The sequence below is a fragment of the Berghia stephanieae genome, chromosome 2, assembly GCF_034508935.2.
Source record: "Berghia stephanieae isolate SIO BIC M18660-M18661 chromosome 2, UCSD_Bste_1.3, whole genome shotgun sequence".
In the NCBI taxonomy this organism is placed as follows: domain Eukaryota; kingdom Metazoa; phylum Mollusca; class Gastropoda; order Nudibranchia; family Aeolidiidae; genus Berghia; species Berghia stephanieae.
The window spans coordinates 128,919,613-128,937,112 of NC_088361.1; the positions used below are offsets into that span (position 1 = coordinate 128,919,613).

At 37.6% G+C, this 17,500-nt stretch overlaps 2 protein-coding genes across 10 annotated transcripts in view; one reads left to right on the forward strand and one right to left on the reverse strand.

Moving 5' to 3' along the window:
- LOC144966605 (ATP-citrate synthase-like) overlaps nucleotides 1-8,418 on the reverse strand; it is a 70,261-nt gene extending 61,843 nt beyond the window's left edge. Inside the window, exons 1-2 of one of the 2 annotated variants that reach the window (XM_078903312.1) lie at nucleotides 8,352-8,418; nucleotides 3,530-3,792 (exon numbers count right to left, since the gene is read on the reverse strand). The gene's annotated coding sequence lies outside the window, so the exon portion shown is untranslated. The remainder of the gene's footprint in view (nucleotides 1-3,529; nucleotides 3,793-8,351) is intronic. The other variant, XM_078903313.1, reaches the window with a different exon arrangement.
- Nucleotides 8,419-12,356: 3,938 nt separating this feature from the next.
- The window catches only part of LOC144966607 (protein FRA10AC1 homolog), a 24,151-nt gene continuing 19,007 nt past the window's right edge, over nucleotides 12,357-17,500 (forward strand). For 2 of the 8 annotated variants that reach the window (XR_013644245.1, XM_078903329.1), the window contains exons 1-2: nucleotides 12,514-12,626; nucleotides 16,929-16,986. Coding sequence is in view for 6 of the 8 variants with exons in the window: in XM_078903329.1 (XP_078759455.1) it covers nucleotides 16,960-16,986 (27 nt within the window). In the remaining 2 variants the exon portion in view is untranslated. Of the gene's footprint in view, nucleotides 12,376-12,498; nucleotides 12,627-15,838; nucleotides 16,023-16,928; nucleotides 16,987-17,500 lie in introns of those variants that run through there. The other 6 variants (XM_078903324.1, XM_078903326.1, XR_013644246.1 and 3 more) reach the window with 6 other exon arrangements.

Genomic DNA, 17,500 nt, shown 5'->3' on the forward strand with positions numbered 1-17,500 from the left:
ATGGCCGGTTTAAAGGATTTTATTTATTTAATTTAATGTAATTAATTCATTTATTGTGCTTCTATATTTTGTTCCATGATTTTTCTGTTTTTGTTTTTTTCACTTTATTATTTTACTTGTATTATTATTGTTTATTTTTATTCATTGTTTTGTTTTTAATTTTGAAACAAAAAATACAAACAAAAATTAGATGCAAAAGAGAAGAGGGGGGGAGGGGGTGCATAGATTATTTTCCTTCCCCCTTTATTGCTTTTATTAAAATGTGTATCTCCATTTTCAATACCGAGATAAAGACAATTACTGGACAACGATTCTGGATTCTTCTATCAACTGAAATTTCTTTACGATTTATGTGAAATTGACCTTTCCTGTGAACCATTCTACTTTGGTGAAGATCTGTGGCTATTTTCTCTTAATCATTTGCCGGTTTCAACATGTTTGCAGATATGGTGTTGCTGTTAGTGTAGTCAGAACAAGAATGAAGTTTTACACAACAAAATAAATTTACTCTAGACCTAGACACTTCCCCACGCAATGTGACAGGTTAACATAGTACGTACAGGGAGGGAGGGAGAGAGAGAGAGAGAGAGAGAGAGAGAGAGAGAGAGAGAGAGAGAGAGAGAGAGAGAGAGAGAGAGAGAGAGAGAGAGAGAGAGAGAGAGAGAGAGAGAGAGAGATTGACTTGGAACAGTGACATTGTAAAACTTTTACACAACATTGTAGCATAAATTAAAGCTTCATGCATACCCATAGTCCTTTGAAACAAAAAATCTAGTTGGCCTGTCTTCGCAGGCACCCATGAGATCTCTTTGATAACTAGACTTTGAATCCTAGCAACGTTGTGCCATTCCATCAGCGACACCTCTAGGATATAGATGACCATGCATTCCACAAATCTTTGTTCTCACCACATGTTTCTCAATGCCAGGTCAACATCTAGCAACAAGATTTCTGTAATGTTGCGAGTTACCACCACAGTTCGTTATCACACTTGATTGACTCGAATGTGACAACAATTTATTGGTCAGTTGGTCAGTTAAGAGAAATCTAGATGTGGGATGGGAGCACAGGGGGCAGGGGTGCTTCATCGACTCCTGTGAGCTAATAATGAGCAGTGTGGGAGGAGTGGACAAAAGGACAAAGTGGTTGACAGTGGATTAGGACTTCTGGGAGAAGGTGGGTGGAGACTTGTATAAGACAAAGTAAGGGATGCTTGGATGTTGGTAACTTATCCTGTGCCAGCCAATAGAAGTCAGGGGAGGGAAGGAGGGGTGACTTTTCTTTATGTCAAACAAAACTGTCCAATTGTGAAATAGTGCCGCAGTTGTGGGAGATTGAAATTTTTTTTTTAATCGTGAAGTTGTCAAAGCGGACACTTAGCGGGCATTTAGAGTTGTGTTTTACAAAAGAAAAATTCTGTTTTGCATAGAAAGTGGGCACTTAGGCAAAACAGGCATTAAGGCAATGGGCATTTAGGCGATCACCACTGTATCATTATTTTTATTATTGTTATTCCCATCATTACAAAAAAAATTGCAAAATTACCAACTGGATGAGAGATTAATTGAATGCACAATAATAAACTAATGACAAATACCATGACCAAACACTCTAAATTTAAATCACGTTTCATTTCTATTCCATTAAGGATTTTTGCTTCCTTACCATCAAACATTTGAATGCACCATCTGCCTATTTGTGTTGCAAAACCTTTGTCAACAAATGTATTCTAACACCTTAATTAAATATTATTAATTAGTGCAAAATAGGCAAACGAACACCTTTTAAATTATCCATAAATACAATTTCAAAACTTTATCAATATTCTATGACATATCATTGTTTCAGGATCACATAATCTTATGTCCTTTGGTATAAGAGTATTATTGTTATTATCATACTACCTTCATTATCGTTATTATTATTAGTAGTAGTAGTAGTAGTACAGTTACCATCATTATTTATTATCATCAACAAAATTATTATTATCATTATTATTACCATCATCATACTATATCGTCATTATATATTTCTTCATCACTATTTATACTAGTCTACTAGATTACTAATCGCAACTCGATTAATTGCAACTTTTGGTTAATCGCAACACTTCCCAAGAAATGGAATTAATTCTATATAAAAGTCACTGGTTAATTGCAACAAACTTTGGTTAATCACAACAAATTTTCTCCCTCAAAAGGAATAAATTCAAGAAATTAATCAAACAAAATATCATGGAAGAAATCGTGATAAGTTGTAAAATCGAGAGTGAGCGGGATTTAATGCTACAGTATTGTGTCACCACTTTATAAGAGAGACAAAAGAGAGGCTTTGCAGTATGGGTTGTGATGTAATCTGTGGCCAGTAGATAGGAGGCGAGAGTACTGGGCATAGTCTTTCAACAGGTAGACAATGACAGTAGTAAAGAGAGACTGAGCGATACCCTTTGTTTTGGGATTGACAATTGTGCATTGTGATCAATGAGTTTGGTGAGAGCTCTATTGTCTCTCATCACGGCTAAACTATTTGACTCTTACAAATGTTAGGAACAAAATAGTGAATGTTAATTCAATCTGAATAAGACGTCGACTTGCATCAAAGCTGCTTTTGCTTGACAAATCTATACAGGCCTGTCATATGGTTTTTTTATTTAATCATATTGCTCAGTCTGTGGTGGAGTAAGAACAATGTTCAAAACAACTGGTTTGCGTTTACCACTAATGTGTAAAATGTTGCAATATTAGACTGGACACTCAGCTTTGGTTAATTGCAACTTCGGTTAGTCGCAACATTTGATCCCAAGTGAACTGTTTCTTGTTTTTGTAAATTAATATCTTTTTATAGGACGTGTTTACTTTACATTTATGTTTCTAAGACGTGACATCTACCAAGATCTCATGGCTGTTTCTGCATTTGTTGGCATGTCGTCTTAACCCCGGCCCCTCCCCCACCCCCAAGAAAAAAAAGTGAAGGAAATTTATCATATTACCCCACTATCATATAATGCTACTCGATTGTTTTCACATGAGTAGAGACAGTAAAGTATGCTGCAGTAAATCACTAACCTTATATTTGTAAAGTTTTTAAAAATTATATTTTAATATGTCTATAGATTATAGGACTTTTTCAAAATAAGATTGATTGACAGGACAGTCACTTGTTTTGTGAAAGTGAAGTGTGACTAGACTAGACTAGACTAGACGACTACTCTAGAATAAGACTTTTCTACGAAATTATTTCGTGGTGAGTGAGTTCCAAGACTGAGACTCTATTCTACTTCTACTATTCTCTCTTCCAAAAGACAAAGATCTTTATTTCAAGTGACATAAATTGCAGATAAAAGCTACATTTTATGTCGCTTCAAGGAAATACAGTTTTCAAAAATGTATTAATTGCACCGGCAGCCAATTTGTTTACATTGGTTTCAAAAGGACGTAGACTGTGACTCGGTTGAACTGCTGTGGTGCATTTTCTTCTTTTAAAAATATACCAAACAACATAATAATAATACTAGTAATTAACCGCTTACCTTTAATCCGAGGTTTTCATTAAATATGCCACAAATCAGAATGAATGAAAGTATTCCGTGAAAGGAAAAGATAGTTGTTTACGTCGTGTCACAGGACAGAATCAGCCGATCTACAACTGTACACACAAACCCATTGACATGTCAGTCGGCAGTCGGTCGGATGTTTCAAGGATTACTTGGGCGAACTCCTATGACCTCTGACATTGAAAATAAGAACTGTGTTTTCCGTCCATCAGTGGACTGAGTACACAGATGTGTATTCACTGCACCGGAAGAGATTATAAGGGTTAAACTGTTTGACCAAGAACGAGAAGGCGAGGTGGCTGGCTGTTTTAGCACCGGAGTGGAGTGAGTTAGGGGTTCGAGCTCCTTTCTAGGCATAATATTTTCTTGCTGTCTTGCTTTCTTTTTTTTTTGTACTCCCTCGGCAAAATTTATAATTTTCAACTTCAACACGTTGACACCATTCCTGGTGGCTCGAGAAGTTTTATAGACTTTTAACATTAAAAAAAAAATAAATTTACTTTTACTCATTTTTAAGTTTATAATTTTAATTTAGGACACAGTGAAGACTTTGAATACGAGAGACTCTTTCCTGAAAAAGACCTGTAGTTTGATTCGATCACCTGTAATAAGGGTAAATAGACATGCATTTTAAGCTGGCTCTTACTTATAATGCCAGGTTCAGGCGAGGTTTGTTGGGACAATGACGACTTTATACTTGGTGAAGTTGTTCTAATTCAATCTGACATGATTTAAATATGAGAAATCTTCTTACTTTAAAAAAAAATTCACAATTTAATTCGTTTAGGAAAGCAGATATTTGTCGATCTCTATGCGCTGATGCGTTATACTGAAATATCACCACTTGATTATTCTGATTCCGAACAGACGGGACAATAATTAGTTCAAGAATATCGCTGAGCTGAGTCATTGGTTGATCCTTATTAGCTCAGTTTTTCTGCCACCAATCATCACTCCCCACACCATGACAGATCCATATTATCGATTTGTCATTTCACTGATGGTTTCGTCTTTGAAACGGTCACCTCAACATCAATAGCACGAAGTGTGTTTGTCCTTGGAATCCACTTCAAAAAGCAATTTGTCTGTATACAAAAAGATATTCCACATTTTATAATCCCATGCCTGGAGTTCACGTGCTCAGTCGATCAACTGTGTGCAAATGTGTTCGCTTTGGTCTGAATTACGGGTTTGTGATATTTCAAAAAATGCTCATCGAGAGTGAATACTTGGTGCGGCAACTACGTAGCAACGCTTATGTGAAATAAATAATATCCGAAATATTTTTGGTGCGTATTTACATGTACTTTTTATATCGACCTGTTTGGCGGTCCGCTGCTGCTTCTCACGTGAGTCACTGAATAATAATAATAATGATAAATCATTTGTATACCGCGCAAATTCCATGAATTCATGCTCCAAATGGCGTTTAATAAATAAGATATAGATGATCTATGATAATTATATAAAAACTCATGTATTAAATAAAGGCATGTGCTACATCAACAGGAAGAGAAAAATTGTCTTCTTCTTTAAGCTATGTCTTATGTATCATATGCTTCCTCTTACATTAGATAATAGCAGATAAAATCTGTCCAGTTTCTTTTGTAAATGAATATATAATGGTCTGATGATATTGTGTGTGTGTTGGGGGGGGGGGGGGTAAAGGGAAATATGGGTATTAGGTGTTAAGAAATCAGAACATAAAGAATGGATACGTCCCATCACCTTGGACCGTATCGAAAAGAGGGGAACAAGGAAGGAACAAGTGAATGCAAGTCGAACAAGGGCTTCAAGACTGGATGCACGAGAGCAGTATCGAGCTACAGCTAAGGAAGCCAAAAGATCTGTGAAGAAAGACAAGGAAGCATTCATGAACAGACTTGCAGAGGAAGCAGAAGCAGCAGCAACAGAAGGACACATGAGGATCCTTTATCAAACTACCAAGACACTTGCTGGTAAATATGGGAAACCATAGGTACCAGTCAAAGACAAAGATGGGAAAACTATTTTTGGAAAAGAGGCTCAATCTAAGCGATGGAGGGAACATTTCAACAGCCTTCTGAACAGACCACCACCAGACAACCCGCCGGAAATTTTGCCTGCAAGGAATGAGCTACCAATTAGCTGTGATCCACCATTGATAGCTGAGATTGTGGGTGTCATTAACAAGATGAAAAGAGGGAAAGCTGCTAGACCAGACCAGATTCCACCGAAGGCTCTAAAAGTTAATGCCGAAAGAAATGCTGAGGCCCTTCACCCACTATTTGAGAGAATCTGGGATGACGGGATATTCTCAAAGGATTGGAAGGAAGGACATCTTATTAAGCTTCCAAAGAAAGGAGACCTCAGTAATTGTAATAATTATCGAGGAATCACTCTTCTCTCTATCCCAGGAAAGGTTCCAACCATATTATTCTAGAGAGAATAACGAATGCAACAGATGCTAAACTGCGGGACGAACAGGCAGGTTTTCGGAAAAAACGTTCAACCACCGATCAGATTGCCTCTCTGCGAGTCATAGTGGAACAGTCTATAGAATGGAACTCTCCTCTTATTGTCAACTTTCTGGATTACGCAAAGGCTTTCGATAGTATTGACGGAGCAACATTGTGGAAACTTCTGGCACATTATGGACTCCCTGAAACGATAGTACCTAAACCTCATTAAGCAAATGTATGAAGGATCAAGTTGCTGGGTTGTACATAGAGATCAGCTTATTGACAGCTTTGAAATGGAGACAGGTGTCAAGCAGGGATGCTTGCTCTCACAATTCCTGTTCATCCTTGCCATTGATTGGCTAGTGAAGGAAACCTCCAAAGGGCGAAGAAATGAGATACAGTGGACCCCAGTGGACACAATTGGATGATCTGGATTTTGCAGATGTTCTGGCTCTTCTGTCCCACACCCAGGACCAGATGCAAGCAAAAACCACAATTATAAACAGCCTCTCGGAATGAGAATCCACACTGCAAAATCAAAGGTCTTAAGGATAGTTACGCGTCAAAGGGAACAGATCAAAGTAAAAGATCAGGAACTTGAAGATATAGACACTTTCTGCTATCTCGGGATTATAATTGACAAGGATGGAGTCACGGAAGCAGAGGTGAAAGCACGGATAGGAAATGCTGCATTCACATCCTTGAACAGAGTTTGGAGAACAAAAGATATCTCCCTTCGACTAAAGCTAAGACTTTTCAACTCAAACGTGAAGTCTGTCCTACTGCATGGATGTGAAACTTGGAATGCATCACGGGCATGTATAAGTAGGGTACAGATTTTCGTAAACAGGTCCATGCGTAAGCTACTCAGGATAAAATGGATGGATAGAATTTAGAATGAAGAAGTATGGAAAAGAACACAGCAGAAACTAATGGGAGAGGAAATAAGAAGAAGACGATGGAGGTAGATTGGACACACCCTTAGAAAGAATGACTCCTCTATAACAAAGAAAGTATTGGACTGGAACCCTCAGGGCAGAAGATCAAGGGGAAGACCACGAGGGACACGGAGAAGACTTAAAGAAGCTGATATACAGAGAGTGATAAGACATGGAACGAGATTAAAAAGTTAGCTCAGGATAGAGAAGGATGGAAACTGTTTGTCTGTGGCCTATACCCTGACTCAGGGTGAAAAGGGCAATGATGATGATGATCAACAGAAAGAAAAAATTGTCTACTTCTGTAAGCTATATCCTATGTACCAATGTTTCCTCTTATGTTAGATAATAGCAAATAAAATCTGTCTCCCCCCCCCCTCTCCCATCATGGACAGGGAGATCATTGCTGTTTCTCTCTCTCTCTCTCTCTCTCTCTCTCTCTCTCTCTCTCTCTCTCTTTCTTTCTCTCTTTCTCTCTCTCTCTCTCTCTCTCTCTCTCTCTCTCTCGCTCTCTCTCCCTCTCCCCCCCCCCCTTATACGTTTTCCAACTTGCTCTTGTCTTGAAATAAAAGTACTTGGTTTTGTCCTGGACCTGGCCGGAGACCTCGGAGACTGAGAGGGAAGCAGTGATATGTATAGTTAGTTTTTGGAGATGATGTTTTTGCCCCCTTGTAAGTCGCCTCTTTGTTATGCAGTGTTCCATTTTTTGGGGGGTTATATAATGATTTGAAAGCATTTAAGTATATATGTTTTAGTTGTATCCACTGCTTGTGTTTCGACGAGACTGTTAGGTGATCTGAAACTAAGTACACAGATGGTTCGCTATTGGAATCTACATCTCTTCCCTTTTTGAACCATTTCGCTTTGCCTTTTTTTCTCTCGTGTGCTAATATAATTTGTAAAACTATAATGTTGTTGTTGTTTTTTTTTTACTGGTATCCCATTTTCTTATTTTTAAATTATGTCAAGATTGAATTAGAACAATTCCACCAAGTATAAAGTCGTTATTGTCCCAACAAACCTCGCCTGAACCTGGCATTATAGGTAAGAGAAACACAATAGTCAGCTTAAAGTACATGTCTATTTACCCTAATTACATGTGAATAAATTAAACTACAGGTCTTTTTCAGGAAAAAGTCTCTCGTAATCAAAGTCTTCACTGTGTCCTAAATTATAATAATAAGCTTAAAAGTGAGTAAAAGTGATTAAATAAACAAAAAATGCTAAAAGTCTATAAAACTTCTCGAGTCACCAGGAATGGTGTCAACGTGTTGAAGTTCGAAAATTATGAATTTTTGCCGAGGGAGTACAAAAAAAAAACAAAGAAAGACAGCAAGAAAATATTATACCTAGAAAGGAGCTCGAACCCCAAATTCACGCCTCTCCGGTTACAGTTAAGGTGCTAAAACAACCAGCCACCTCGCCTTCTCGTGCTCGGTCAAACAGTTTAGCCCGTATAATCTCTTCCGGTCTACTGAATACACAGCTAGATATGAAGTGAATAGAAAAGTGCCAGAAGACAATAGAGAATGAAAATTTTTCGCGGCGGTGGTGGGGTTTGAACCTGCGACCTTATTGGTACGACAACTCCGCCTGGCAGGTGAGAGCGTGGCTCTACCGTGTGAGCTATCAACGAACACAAAAATATTCGTTTCAAACTCAAAGTCATTACTAGATCCCTCTCTCACCCACTTCTTGAGACCGCCGATTCGTTCGTACACCACCATCGCGAATAATTTTGACCAGCAGTTAAGCTTAATAGCCAATATTCTAAACACAAACATATAACATAGAAACGATTGAGACATTGAGTATGCTCCGGTGTATGGGGTGAATTTTTAATTTAGAAAAGTGAGTGGAGCAGGCACTTATGTTGGTAACAACAAGATATGAAGTGAATAGAAAAGTGCCAGAAGACAATAGAGAATGAAAATTTTTCGCGGCGGTGGTGGGGTTTGAACCTGCGACCTTATTGGTACGACAACTCCGCCTGGCAGGTGAGAGCGTGGCTCTACCGTGTGAGCTATCAACGAACACAAAAATATTCGTTTCAAACTCAAAGTCATTACTAGATCCTCTCTCACCACTTCTTGAGACCGCCGATTCGTTCGTACACCACCATCGCGAATAATTTTGACCAGCAGTTAAGCTTAATAGCCAATATTCTCAACACAAACATATAACATAGAAACGATTGAGACATTGAGTATGCTCCGGTGTATGGGGTGAATTTTTAATTCAGAAAAGTGAGTGGAGCAGGCACTTATGTTGGTAACAACAAGATATGAAGTGAATAGAAAAGTGCCAGAAGACAATAGAGAATGAAAATTTTTCGCGGCGGTGGTGGGGTTTGAACCTGCGACCTTATTGGTACGACAACTCCGCCTGGCAGGTGAGAGCGTGGCTCTACCGTGTGAGCTATCAACGAACACAAAAATATTCGTTTCAAACTCAAAGTCATTACTAGATCCCTCTCTCACCCACTTCTTGAGACCGCCGATTCGTTCGTACACCACCATCGCGAATAATTTTGACCAGCAGTTAAGCTTAATAGCCAATATTCTCAACACAAACATATAACATAGAAACGATTGAGACATTGAGTATGCTCCGGTGTATGGGGTGAATTTTTAATTCAGAAAAGTGAGTGGAGCAGGCACTTATGTTGGTAACAACAAGATATGAAGTGAATAGAAAAGTGCCAGAAGACAATAGAGAATGAAAATTTTTCGCGGCGGTGGTGGGGTTTGAAACCTGCGACCTTATTGGTACGACAACTCCGCCTGGCAGGTGAGAGCGTGGCTCTACCGTGTGAGCTATCAACGAACACAAAAATATTCGTTTCAAACTCAAGTCATTACTAGATCCTCTCTCACCCACTTCTGAGACGCCGATTCGTTCGTACACACCATCGCGAATATTTTGACCAGCAGTTTAAACTTAATAGCCAATATTCTCAACCAAACATATAAAATGAACGATTGAGACATTGAGTATGCTCCGGTGTATGGGGTGAATTTTTAATTAGAAAAGTGAGTGGAGCAGGCACTTATGTTGGTAACAACAAGATATGAAGTGAATAGAAAGTGCCAGAAGACAATAGAGAATGAAATTTTTCGCGGCGGTGGTGGGGTTTGAACCTGCGACCTTATTGGTACGACAACTCCGCCTGGCAGGTTGAGAGCGTGGCTCTACCGTGTGAGCTATCAACGAACACAAAAATATTCGTTTCAAACTCAAGTCATTACTAGATCCCTCTCTCACCACTTCTGAGACCGCCGATTCGTTCGTACACACCATCGCGAATAATTTTGACAGCAGTTAGCTAATAGATATTCAACAAACAAAAGATAGAATTGGATCTGATGGGATATTAGAAAGTGATGAGAGGCACTATTGTAAAACGATATATAAGAAATGCGAGCTGAAATTTTTCGCGGCGTGGTGGTTGAACTGCGACTATTGGTACGCAATCCGCTGTCAGGTGAGAGCGTGGCATCTACGTGTGACTATCAACGACAAAAAATATTCGTTGACAACTCAAGTGATACAACCTCTCACATGAGAGAGTGATATAGAAAAGTAGCCATGAAGCAATAGAGAGTGAAACACTTATTTTCCGCCGGCGAGAAAATTTCCGGGTGGGGTTTTGAACCTGCGACCTTATTGGTACGACAACTCCGCCTGGCAGGTGAGAGCGTGGCTCTACGTGTGAGCTATCAACGAACAAAAATATTCGTTTCAAACTCAAAGTCATTACTAGATCCCTCTCTCACCACTTCTTGAGACCGCCGATTCGTTCGTACACCACCATCGCGATAATTTTGACCAGCAGTTAAGCTTATAGCAATATTCTAACCAAACATATAACATAGAACGATTGAGACATTGAGTATGCTCGGTGTATGGGGTGAATTTTTAATCAGAAAAGTGAGTGGAGCAGGCACTTATGTTGGTAACAACAAGATATGAAGTGAATAGAAAAGTGCAGAAGACATAGAGAATGAAATTTTCGCGCGGTGGTGGGGTTTGAACCTGCGACCTTATTGGTACGACATCCGCCTGGCAGTAGAGCGTGGCTCTACGTGTGAGCTATCAACGAACACAAATATTCGTTTCAAACTCAAAGTCATACTAGATCCCTCTACCTCTTGGAGCGATTCGTTCGTACACCAATGCGAAAATTTCGCAGTTAGTTTAGCAATATTCTCAACACAAACATTAACATAAACATTCGAGACATTGAGTATGCTACGGGATGGGTTATTTTTAATTAGAAATGTGAGTGGAGCAGACTTATGTGGTAACAACAGATATGAAGTGATAAAAGTGCAACATAGAGAATGAAATTTTTCGCGCGGTGTGGGGTTGACTCGACCTATGGTCGCAATCCGCTGCATAAGGTGCTCTACCGTTGTGAGTATCAACGAACAAAAATTCGTATTCAACTCAGATTAAAGATTCACCCCTGACACCGGAGCATACTCAATGTCTCAATCGTTTTATGTTATATGTTTGTGTTGAGATATTGGCTATTAAGTTAACTGCTGGTCAAAATTATTCGCGATTGGTGGTGTACGAACGAATCGGCAGGTCTCAAGAGAGTGGGTGAGATAGGGATCTAGTGAATGACCTTTGGAGTATTTGAAACGAATATTTTTGTGTTCGTTGATAGCTCACACGGTAGAGCCACGCTCTCACCTGCCAGGCGGAGTTGTCGTACCAATAAGGTCGCAGGTTCAAACCCCACCACCGCCGCGAAAAATTTTCATTCTCTATTGTCTTCTGGCACTTTTCTATTCACTTCATATCTTGTTGTTACCAACATAAGTGCCTGCTCCACTCACTTTTCTGAATTAAAAATTCACCCCATACACCGGAGCATACTCAATGTCTCAATCGTTTCTATGTTATATGTTTGTGTTTAGAATATTGGCTATTAAGCTTAACTGCTGGTCAAAATTATTCGCGATGGTGGTGTACGAACGAATCGGCGGTCTCAAGAAGTGGGTGAGAGAGGGATCTAGTAATGACTTTGAGTTTGAAACGAATATTTTTGTGTTCGTTGATAGCTCACACGGTAGAGCCACGCTCTCACCTGCCAGGCGGAGTTGTCGTACCAATAAGGTCGCAGGTTCAAACCCCACCACCGCCGCGAAAAATTTTCATTCTCTATTGTCTTCTGGCACTTTTCTATTCACTTCATATCTTGTTGTTACCAACATAAGTGCCTGCTCCACTCACTTTTCTGAATTATGAATACACAGCTGTGTATTAAGTTCACTAGAGGACAGAAAACACAGTTCCTTCCCGGAATTTTTATCGAATAAGAATACTTTCCACATAACAATTTAGTAGAAGCTTGTGAATTCTATCATGTGAAAAAAATATATTTTATAATATTAAGTTAAAAACAAAGTTCCTGGAAAAGTTTACTAGAAAGGTGTGAATTGTGAGATATTGTAAATACATGAGTATTTGTTTTGACCAAGGAAGTATCCCCTCGCAAGTATTTAAAAGTATCATTAATGAAATTAATTTTAACCATTGGTTTGAATGACTCTTTTCCGACTCAAGGCCTAATAAAACGAAACTAGGATTGGAGATCCATCCTGTTTTGTTAGGAAGGCAATTTGTTTATAGAGTAAATAAAATAGCTCAAGTAAAATTAAATAAATACTACTGAGTGCAGAGGTAGAACACAAACTTTTTATCTTTGCAATCTTTTCAGTTGGCTTATGTTTTGTTTGTTTTTGTAATACCGAAAAACGGGAGGCCTTCCGATCCGACGCTGACTGACTGAAAGCTCCTACTTGGGAGTTTATAATTTATACCTTGATACCTTGATAACTCTTCTTCGGGTTGAAGGCTATGCCTGTAATACCCGTTCTGCACTATCTCTGATATATCCACGCGCACCTGCATGGTTGGGGCGGAGCTGGTAACGCTTGTAATGCCAGTGTTTGTCTAACTTGTCTTTGAACTCATTCACTGTCCTCGCTTTAATTACATCTTCTGGAAGGCTGTTCCAGTTATCTGTCACTCTGAGTCCAAAGGAGCATTTTCTTACATTTAATATGGCCTGTCTTTTTTTTAATTTGTCGCTATGTCCTCTCGTTCTATTAAATGTGCTCTCTGGTAGTATTTGCTCTCTATCTACTCTATCTTTCTCGTTTATTATCTTATATACTTGTATTACTTGTATCATGTCTCCTCTTTGTCTTCTGTAGTACAATGATGGTAGTTTGAGATGCCTCAGTCTATCTTCATATGGTAGATGCTTCAAATCTGAACAAAGCTTCGTTGCTCTCCTTTGTACCCTTTCAATTTTATCCATGTCACCGACATGCTGTGATATCCTCGGTGCATTACCATATTCAAGTGATGGTCGTACCAGAGCAGTGTAGAGCCGCCTAATAATATCATTATTTCTGCTGGTGAATGTCCTTTTAATAATTCCGAGAGTTCTGTTTGCTCTATTTATTGCACAGTTGACATGATGGTGGAAGGATAGTTTAAGTTTAAGGTTAATAGAAATTCTAAATGTACCTAACACACTTAAAACCAATGTCATATGAAAGAGCTGGCAACACAGATTACAAAACAAAACAAAAAACAGTTTGAATTTTGTTTCTATCTTGATTAGAAATGTAGTTACGGCAGTTCAAAGTCTGAAATTTCAGACCAATTTTTACCCCAAAATTACCATTGCAAAGTTGTGACCGAAATCGCGTGATGTTAATAAAAAATGGTTAAAACAGTCAATATGGAGTTCTTATCATATATTGTATACCAAAATGTTCGTCTTATCAAGGACAATGCATTTACATTAATAAAGAGGAAGATAAACATTTCAAATTAACATTAACACATTATTACATAATATGACGCAAATGTTACATAATCAAAAACTCGGCTAGACATAAGAAACAATTTGCTATATCACTTTTGGATTTATCTCCAATATCAACCGAAACAATTGCAAATAATTCCCCTCTTTGATTTAATACATAGAGAATAAAAAAAGGGTTTGAGAGTATTTAAATGAAAAGATATAAACATGTTGTGTAATGGCATAATGAGTTTATTTTTACCTATGGCAATTTAATTGCATATAAATAAAATGGTAGATTGAAAAAGTTCAAATAAATTGAAACAGATTCCCTATTATAATTAGAAGGAAAGTTCTGGCTTTTAATACTTGAAAAAATTCTGCTGAACAACTTTGGATTTATTGCTATTACATCATTTGAACTGACAATTAATATAATTTAATCCCCCCACCCCCCTTCTCTCTCAATGTATGGGGGTGTCAAAATGTATAACTAATAGGAATAGAACTTCTTACCATAATAATTATTAAGGCTAAGGCCTTTAGAATATGGATACAACTGATAAACATATCTAAACAAATGGGAAAGAAACTTGATGGCAAAGTAAAATTAAATTAAATTAAAGCAATTGGTATTTTTAAAATATCGATATTATTAATATCGGATTTCACAAAGAGAAGAAATATACGAACTTTTAAAACAAAAACTATAAAATGCCCATAAAGTTGGAAAGTATGTATTCAAAATAAAAACATAGTAAATAATAGTACTGAAAATATTATGGACTAAATTGAAAATAATACATAACCAAATTTAGAATATCGATATGAATATCGATATCGTCCGGCAGCCATGATGAGAAGATAATGTAAACATGGCATTTCGGCGCAGATTTAAAAGGTGTCTGGGCATCGATATACAGCCCTGAAATTTGGCATGAATAAAGTTTAGATGTTATTCTAAAAACAAGCGTTTAAATTTTAAAAACACACGCGGTAAATAAAAAAATAAATGCATTTGAAAATTGCCAAATTTTAACTTCATATAACTTCTGGAATTATTAATGGATTTTTCCTTAATTGGCACCATTTAAAAGGAAATTGAAAGACGAAATAATGATACCAAAATATCTGCGATATTCCTCTTTATAACGAAGTTATGCATCTTTAATTGAACCCCCCAAAATGCGAACGGCAATTTCCAGTCACAACTTTCCTATGGGCGAGTTGGTCAAAATTTGACTGCCACTGCTGCTGCTCACTAAACTGCCTAACTCCTACTCCTACATTTACATTTACATCCCCAGTATTCTTGTTTTTAAAAAATTATGTTCTGGTAGGGAGTTTGGGAGGGGAGAACCTTTTTTTTAAAAAATAAAAAGTCTCCCCCCTCCCAAACCCCCCACTAGACCATGATAATTATAAATAAAAAAGAATTCCCCCCTCCCGAACACCCTATACTAGAAGAATACTGGGGATGTAGGACACAATCAGGCAGTAAACAGAGGGTGGAACTGTTAACAGTAAACAGAGGGTGGAAGGCTGGGGCTATTCGGACTCGAGTCTGAATAGTCTCCCGTGGCTGTTCAGACTCAAGTTCCAATGTGCATATGCAATCAACATATAATTTGGACTCAGTCTGATAAGTTTCCATGGCAGTGGCAGTGTAGGTTTTTAAAAAATATATTTGAAATTTGAAATATTAATAATTACGTAGATTGATGATGCACATAGAAATAACACCTATAGTTTTCGTAACTATCAACGGGTAGTCTAAACCCGCTTTATTTGATGAGAAAGATAAAATCATTGATCAATTGGAAGTCCAGTTAGAAATTAAAAAGAAAAGAGTTAAAACTCTTCAAAGGTAACAAAAGTCAATTCAAATAGCTGTGGTCTATAGGAAAAGCTTTCTTTTAACAACAACAACACGATGTCCAAACAAATTGAAAAAAAATTGTAGTTTTAGACTGGCAATAATCTTCTACAGTGTGAAGCAGGGGTTATGAGCCGAGTTAGTCTTTTATGAGCTAAACCGAATTTCTTCTGAACTCTTCTTCTATTTCCTTATCAGTTCCACCCTCTGCTCACTGCCGCACTGTGTCAGATAGTGTTAGATAGGCAACAATTCTTCTACATTCCAAAACAGGGGTTATGAGCTGAGTCTATCTATTTGAGCAAAGGTAAAGACCAAGATTTTGGCTTCCCGGCGTAAAACCGTATTTTCGTTTTTGGAACTGTTTCTTTATGTTGAAGAGGCAAGTTTTTTCTTCTATTTATTTATTGCTTGCCTGTTTGTTTTTGTTGCTGTTCGTGCTTTTTTTGTGGGGGTGGGGGTGGGGGGGGTTGGTTATTTTTTAGGGGTAATAATCCCTCCCCCCTCCTCACCCTTAGGAAAAGAAAGACAGAGAAGAGATTGCAAGTTATCGGCCGGTCGCCCACACAAAATTTAACTTAGCTTTATTTTTAAACAATATTTTTAGATTTTTGCTAGGAAGACCACGATTTTGGTCTTCCGACGCAAAACAATGGAACTGTTTCTTGTACTGTTATTATGTTGAGGAGGCTTGTTTGTTGTTTTGTTTTGTTTTTTATTGTTTTTTTTTGTTTTTTTTTTGTTTCTATTTTTTTTAATTATTTGTTTTTGTTGTTGTTGGGGCCTTTTAGGACTTGCAATAATATCATGCCCATCCCCCCACCAAGAGAGAGAGAGAGAAAGAGGGAGAGGGAGTGAGAGAGAGCGAGAGCAGAGGAGTTGTCAGCTGCCCAACACAAAAATTATTTGAATTTTCATTTTCTTTTTTGTTCTTCAATTTTCTCTTATGTATTTGCACCCTGCACTATCAGAGACTGGAATGCTCTTCCCAAATGATGTGTGAACACAACAGATTTAAAAACATTCAAGAGAAGATTATCAAAATTCTGAGGCATAAACACCAACAATGGCTGTCACATTCAACAACTCTCTCTGCCCTTGAACTTGAATACAAATATTCAGAATTGATTAGACTTCGAGTAACATTCAGATTCAGATAAGACTGAATGTGGAGGGTAAGATAGAACTGACAGCAATGATTCATTTTTTATTTTGGCTTTTCGAACTCCTTTTCATTTGTGCAATATCATAAACCTATTACCATTGTATCACATTTTGTTTTCCCCAGTGACAAAGGGTGGAACGTTAAATAAATCAAAATGGTAGACAGAATTGACTTTTCTGAGGTAAGAAAATTGTAAATGGGAAGAAAATATCAAGATTTTTCTCAAATAGAGCTCTCTCAGCTGGTACATTAAAGATTTACAAGATTTCAGTTGTTTTATCATGTACACAGCATTTTTCAATTTTTTTTTTTTTTTTTTTTTTTTTGTGATGAAATCTATCAAATTTAATTTATATACAGAATCAGATGATGGCTTTCGGCCACTCCACCTCTTGACTCGGCAATTGTTTCTCAAAATTATTCATTTTTATCAATTAAAAAAAATAATTAAATCGACTTTCTCAAATGAAATATTCTATCTATCTTTGAATGGTGTCCAATCTCCATAATCACTATGGATTTGAGCAAATACATAGAAAATGATTGCATTTATGTTTTTGTAAATTAATTTGTGATGGACAAGTTTCCTATCCAAAGGGTAGCAAACTCTAGCTACGGACAGTCTTCATGGGCTTTGATGGACTAGTCTTCCTTCTGGATCACAGAGTTTTCCGAATCACAAAATTCTTCTTTAG